Consider the following 7,418-nt stretch of genomic DNA (forward strand, 5'->3'; position numbering starts at 1 on the left):
TCGTCTTTATTTAGATTTATTTCTCAGAACAACGTTAGATTTCATCCCAAGGGATCAAAGAAAAAAATCTACAATCCGCTAAACATGTCCAACATGTGCCGTGTTAGCTCGCTGAGACTGAGGGCAGGTTGATGTAGACCTTCATCGGAGGCAGCGGTTTAATCTTGCGCCCTGCCCAGCCTCCCTTCCTCTGCCACAAGCCGCTGGAAGGGCGGATGCCCAGCCAACGATTGCGCCCGGCTTTGCCGATGATCCGTTTATTGTGGTCGACGTTGGAGATGCGTCCCACTGTGACCATGCAAGTCTCCAGCACCTGTGTGTGTTTACGAGACAGCATTTAGCCAAACTGAACGTGTCTTTAACAGCGGCTGTAATCCTATTCCAGATTACTTCACCTGAACCTGCTGCTTTGAAGGAAGCTGAACGATTGCCGTTCCATTTACTTTACGAAGCAAAACGCCGCTCGTGCCTGAAAACCAAATGAAACACAGCGTTCACTTTAGTAGCTTTTCTGAGCAACCTCGCCTTCCAGCAGCTTACATAGTGAGGGATACAGTACAGTAGGTTACCTGCAGCCCGGATATACTCTGATCCCTTCCCAGGTCGTAACTCCAGGTTGTTCACCAGCGTCCCCACAGGAAGAGCCCCCAGCGGGTAAGCATCTCCCTCATTGGCCGAAACTGCAAAATTAAACAATTCTCATTAGATATACAGGTTACGAAGGCCGACGAACCTCCAACTGAAAAACTTGGATCCTGTACCTGCCATGCGTCCAATAACCCCAGATGTTTTAATGATGTCTCCAGCCTGCATGTTCTCTGTTGCAATGATCCATCTTTTTCGCTCACCTCCAGCTACCAGGGCGATATCAGCAGACCTGCACGCAGACAAACCCAGCTTAGTGTTTTCAGTACTTTGAGCGTACACATTAGACTCCGGGCAGTAAGTGGTCTCACCTGCACGGGTCGTATCGCACTTCAACAACCTTCTCCTCAAAAGGCTGGCCCTCTCTGTTGGCTTCATACCGTAGACGATGGAAGTCTACCCACCGGTATCTTTGTTTATGACCACCGCCAATGCCATGTGTACGTATTCTTCCTGTAGAAGGAAGTAGGGCGGCAAACGCTTGAAAGAAAGCCACAAGCCTTGAATTCTGAGGCTACACAGGAGTTCAAACTTTTACCTTGAGCACAATTTCATACTTTAACTATAGCACCAGGCAGGTTTCTATTAAAATGTGTTTTACAAAATGTAACAAAACCTTTCCTGTAGCAGACTGCTACAAAAAATAAAAAATCTGTTGAATCTAATCTGTTCTTTTGAAGACAAGTCTCTTTGGTGCATTCACACTACAGTGTGCAGTGTGACCTCAGTCTGAATTCACGTGACTTTCACTCCACTCTGAGTGTGAACCCCCTGCATCCACCGATGTCTGGGTATAGAGGGAGCAGGCATTAAGGGGCCATTTCACCATAAAAAGCTTTCTCTGTCCTCATTGATAAACTAGAAGATGTGCAGCATTTAAAAGCTGTACATCAGCATTTAAATGCCACCATAAACTCTGACTTCAGTGGCATCTTTTTGTTTTAAACACAGTGGCTACATAGTGTAGTGCTTTACATATTCGCAAAACAAGGGAAAGATCCCTGGTTCATTATGGAGAGGAGAAACAAACCCCTATGTGGCTGTATCTCAAAAACATCCTGTGAACATACAGCTATTTTTTTTTTACCACTGCACTTTACCTGTGTGATCTCTGCCTCCTGTCTTTTTCATTCCGATAGGCCTGATGGTGTACTTCTCCCTCTGCTTCCATCTGACCCTGTTCTGCTCCAGAGAGGCTGTGGTGAGGAAGCCTCTGCACTGGATCACCGCACTACTGGGCACCTGAGCTCCCAGCTTACTCCATGCAGCTGCCTGTCAACACCAAAAAGAGCTGCTCAGATTGTTCCTGATGTCATGTTTACTGTCTAAATATGGCTGACAGGACCAAGGCAGGAGGCGTTTTTACCTGAGAGGAGACCAATGCGGGCTGGGAGAGAGTCAGGGAGCGCAGGGCTCGAGTTAGACACGACAGCGCCATCACAACAAGGACCTGCAGACTGGTGAAGGGAGACACTGTGTTTAAAATCAAGTAAGTGCTAACATTTCTCCTGCTTTCGGCCCCGACTGTAGCTGACACAAATCGGTCACATAATCGATAGTTCGCCTGACTTTTATCGGTGGTTGCATATGCGCCTCAGCTCTGCTTAGCATATCTTCAGTTACCAAATGACAAGCAAACGTGAACCACCGCTAGCTTAGCGTCTCTCTACAAAGACAGCTCCATCAGCTCAGTAACGTTTCTTTTCGGTTTTAATGAACAGATCTTATTTAACCCCTAGTCTGAGGTCAAGTGTGTGATATTACCGAACCTAACCGTAGCATTCGACTAACCTTTATATTTTAACTTATTTCAACCCGAGCGTCTCTTCTGCGTCCTTCGCAGTCCTGCACGCGATGTCGCGCAGTGATGACGTATGTATTGCTGTGTCCTGTCTGTCGAAGCGTCGAATGTGGTGGGTTGAGAAACGGATTGTTTTAGTGAATCAGCTGTTTAATCCTAATGGGCAGCTTATGTCCTACTCAGAATTCTTAAACACCTATAAATTTCCAGCCACACCCAAAGAATATGCCATATTATTTGATGCAATACCTACGGGTATTATAATGCTTTTTAAAGGTATTCAACCTTGCATATCATCTGTTTCTCTCCCCAACCCTTTAGATTCACACATAGGAAGAATCTGTCTAACAAACCACAGTAAAAGTAATAAGAATATCCGTGCTTTGTTCCAGACAGAATCTCTAACTATTCCACATGTGGTCTCTTATTGGAATTTCTTTGTCAGTGACATTAACTGGAAAAGAGTATGGACAATTCCTAACAAGTATCTGGTAACGAATAAAGTGAAGGAAGTCTCATTTAAAATATTGCATAAATTTTATCCTGCTAATCATTACATGACAAAGTTCAAAAGGGACATAAATGTGAACTGTGGATTTTGTGGAAGCCATCCTGAGACTGTGCAACACCTCTTCTGGATCTGTTCATACGCTAGAACATTTTGGAAAGACTTCAGTAGATTCATTGCTGGACATCTCTATAATGACTTTACTGTGAAATGGGAAAATGTTGTATTTTGTTTCTTTCGAAGGCAAAAAAAAGAAGATGTTTACTTTATAATAAACTTGTTAGTTATCTTAGCTAAATTTTATTTTCACAAATGCAAATACAGTAACAAAAAACCTAATTTTAAACATTACTATAATGATGTTTTATGTTACATAAAATTGATTAGTGGATCACTTAACAAAAAGGCTATGAAAACTATTACTATTTGTAGTAATTACAAATTATTTGAATGTTTGCAATTCTTTGTATTACACCCCCTGGCATATGTTAATTTTGTTCTGATTGTGTACATGTTCTGTATACTGTTTCTTAATAAAGTTTAATATTTTGAAAAAAAAAAGCGTCGAATGTGTCGGGTAATCTCGGGGGCGTTTTTATTTTTCTTAACTTTATTTAACAAACAATGAGTATACAACATACAAACAGATGAAGTATACAAAACAACAGAACATCAACACAAAAAGCCAAAGGTAAAAGAAAAAGGTAACAATTATAAGAATACACGCAAAAATTCACATACATATATTGTTTTGAGCCTTTTTGTTGGTGGAGTCTGATATTGATTGTATGTACATTTCCACATCCTTAAAATAATGACAGAAATATGGTGTTTTGTTAGTAAACTTACATTTATGGATAAAAAATTTCGCTAAAAGTATGAACAAATTTATCATAAAAAAACATTTATCATACTTCTTGGGGAACTTAAACCAACAGAAAACTCCCTTAAAATATGGACAATAACAAACCTGCTAAATTCCTTCCAGAATCTCTGTGTAAAAGAACAGTACCAAAAAAGATGTGTCACAGTTTCTGGATGATCCCCACAGAAAGTACAATTAGTATTTATGTCCCTTTTAAATTTTACCATGTAGTGACTGGCTGGATAACATTTATGTAGAATTTTAAATGAGACTTCTTTCACCTTATTTACAATCAAATATTTATGGGGGACCATCCAGACTGTCTTCCACTTGATATCTGGAACATATCGGTTCCAATAAGATATTATATATGGGAGAGAGACGATATCTTCTTGGAATAAACTACGTATTCTCTTATTGCTGTTACCAAGTTCCTGTGAAAAGCAGATTTTTCCTATTGGTGACTCAGCTGGATCAGGGAGAGTGACTGAGGTAGATATTGAGCTGTCAGTGTTTTTATATAACATTAAAGTCCCTGAGGGTGTGGCACCAAGCACCATTGAGAATTCCTGAACACTGATTGGAAAATTATATAGTGCAATAAAGTCGTTGTAAGTAAGTAAGTAGTTGTCCCTCTTTACTAACCAGCTGAGCCACCAATAGGATCCCATTTTGGACCCAAGTTTCCAGGAAAAGTGATTTATTTTTATATAAAATATCTCTGTTGTTCCAGATAAGATATTTGTGAGGTGAGAAGTTGTGTTTATAAATGAGGGTCCACGCTAAGAGGACCTGCTTATGGAAGGATGAAAGCTTTACAGGGAGTTTCTCAACATTGTAATTACAATTTAAAACAAAATTAAAGCCACCAAAACGAGAGAAAATATAATGTGGTATAAAGTTCCAGATAGAGGTAGGGTTTTTAAGAAAATGTTTAGCCCAATTAATTTTGAAAGTGTTATTTAAAGTAGAAAAGTCTAAGACGTTAAGTCCACCTGATTCGTACTTATTCATCACAACAGTTTTTCTAATATAATGCGTACGGTTTTTCCATATAAAATTAAAGAGCATACGGTCAATATCTTTACTAATTTTCTTATCCAGATGTAAGGAGAGAGCAGCATATGTTAATCGGGATAACCCTTCAGCTTTAGTAATTAACACTCTACCTTTCAAAGACAAGTCCCTTTGCAGCCACTGGTTGAACTTTTTTAGGGTTTTCTGTATAATTGGAGTGAAGTTTGAAGAGCATCTTGATTTTTGGTCTTTGGATATTAACAGTCCCAAGTATGTGACTTCTTGTTTAACAGAGATATTACAGATAGTATTTGCAGGGCAGTCTTTAATTGCTAGTAACTCACATTTTTTTAGATTTAGGCATAAACCAGAGGCCTCAGAGAAATCACTAATCACAGTAAGGGCTGGAGGGATTTGGTTTGCATTCTTCAAGAAGAGTGTGGTGTCATCGGCTAACTGGCTGATGACGAGCTCCTTATCAGCTATGGTGATTCCTTGTACAACACTGTTTGAAATATTAGTAGCAAGAATTTGTGTACAAAGTAAAAATAAATATGGTGAAATAGAACATCCTTGGCGAATAGCACGTTTCAGGTCAAATCTCGGGGTGGAGCCGTTAATCATTTTAATAGAACTATTGCCATGTGTGTATAAGGTTTTGACAGCTTTACAGAAAAACTTGCCAAAGCCAAATTTTTCCAGAGTGGAAAATAAATTGATGTTCAATCTCGGGGGCGTTTTTGTGAAGCACGTATCGAGGCTTGCTTTGATTACGTATGCAGTGACGTTCGAGGCCTCGCGGGCAGTCCGTACCACGTGACTGATTCAGGGACGGGTTCATCGGTTCGCGCCAGATTCGAAATAAAATGGGCAGAAAAACACAGCAGATTTCCCATCACACTGGATTTCGTACGTGTTACATAGTTACTTGAGCATTTCTTCTTCGATCGAACCAGCAAGGAAGAGATTTTTTATTTTATTTTATCTCTCCTAATAAAGTATGCACACAGTAATAAATATCACAAATGATAAGCATCATAATATAAATAAACAACACTACAGATCCTATAATCTGATTTCTGTCTTTTAGTTTATTAAAAAGTGAAGCACCAAACACTAGTTTGTGTCATTATCCAGATGTAGCATGATTACACAGGTACTAGGAGCAGGTTTTGATTATCGATTAAAATCGATTCTAGCTTAGATAACGTGATATCGATTCATTAAAACCCTGAATCGATTTTTAATATAAATATTACTACATTTCAACCACCACCAAACAACTGAAACAGTAAATGAAAGCAGGTACATGGATTCTGCACAAAGACGTAAACACAAAGCGTGGACCGCTGACGCATCAGAATCAGTGAGATGTCGCCTTTCTCACCAGACAGCAGGGACACGGTCGGGGCTGAAAGCCGACAGCTCACCGATTCTGTTCCGTCGGCGGGTCTGTGCTTCATGTTTATGCCTTTTTTGCGCTGATTCTGAAGCTGCAGGTTTTATTTCTCTTCAAACAATATATTGACCGAACCAGCAGTAAAAGGAGATCCAAACTACGCTTCACATAAACATCGTCATGAATTTCCTCTTACTTTTGCTGTTTTGCTTTCACCAGGATATCACACTTCATGCACAGCTTTCTCTCTCACACTCTCTCTCTCTCTCTCTCTCTCTCTCTCTCTCACTCACACACACACACACACACACACAGTATACTTCAAGACCAGTTTCTCGTCTAAAAATCTGTTTTCTGTGTTATTCGCTTGTTTGTTACGCATAAGACCTCCGTTCGCTGTCAGCCGCTGTTTTTTCCATTTTAAATACTTCCGAAAAGAAAACCTAATTTCTGCCGTTCAATAGGCTACTAAAATAATTTAAACTTTTTAACATTATGCAAAATTGCAAAACGCTAAGGTGTGTCTCTAATAAAACCTCTGTAATTTGCTCTGCTTCAATTCAGCAGCATCAGGTAATGTTCATTTGTTGATTATTGGTTTTCTTTCGGTTTTGATCTACTGCTGAATATTTTTATAAAATCGTTTTTCTGTTTTAGCCTCAGCTATGTTGACACAAAGGCATCTGCTGTGATGCTTACACATTAGATAAAGTCTCGAAAGTGTCAGCTTTCTTTTTATAGTTATAAAAATATGCAAATGTACTGATCTATGATCTGAATTATACTATTGACTGACTGTCTGAGGCTAACAGTTACACAATCATACCAAAACTCCGTCCTGATAGTTTCCACTTTCTCTTTTGTATCACACATACTGAGACAATATTCGGGATAAATAACCATGAAAACTATTTATTTATTCCGTTTAGAGGTTTACACATCATTATAATCACAGAGCCCGCTTCACTTGAATTGTCCACTTGATGGCGCAGTAGAGCAAATGAATCATCACAACGCTTCGAACCATGAGTCGACCAATTGGGTGGAAAGCTTCAGCTCATCATGAGGCTTCATCTCACCATCACTAGACGTATGCCCCCAACTCCCCTTCAAAGTCTTTTTAACAGATAGTCGGAGGGTCCCCTTTGTACCAATTGTTATTTTACAGTTACAGCGAATAACT

General features: G+C 39.6%; 1 protein-coding gene across 1 annotated transcript; it reads right to left on the reverse strand.

Moving 5' to 3' along the window:
* On the reverse strand, positions 1-2,563 carry mrpl2 (mitochondrial ribosomal protein L2). The gene is made up of 8 exons (XM_004559710.2): positions 2,437-2,563; positions 2,012-2,102; positions 1,746-1,917; positions 957-1,098; positions 762-877; positions 570-680; positions 396-469; positions 1-313 (listed from the first exon to the last, which is right to left on the reverse strand). Exons 2-8 carry the CDS (start codon positions 2,081-2,083, stop codon positions 104-106), a joined length of 897 nt encoding a protein of 298 aa, XP_004559767.1. The 5' UTR covers positions 2,084-2,102; positions 2,437-2,563; the 3' UTR covers positions 1-103.
* Between the last annotated feature and the right edge of the window lie 4,855 nt (positions 2,564-7,418).

This window comes from Maylandia zebra, linkage group LG13 (assembly GCF_041146795.1).
Source record: "Maylandia zebra isolate NMK-2024a linkage group LG13, Mzebra_GT3a, whole genome shotgun sequence".
In the NCBI taxonomy this organism is placed as follows: domain Eukaryota; kingdom Metazoa; phylum Chordata; class Actinopteri; order Cichliformes; family Cichlidae; genus Maylandia; species Maylandia zebra.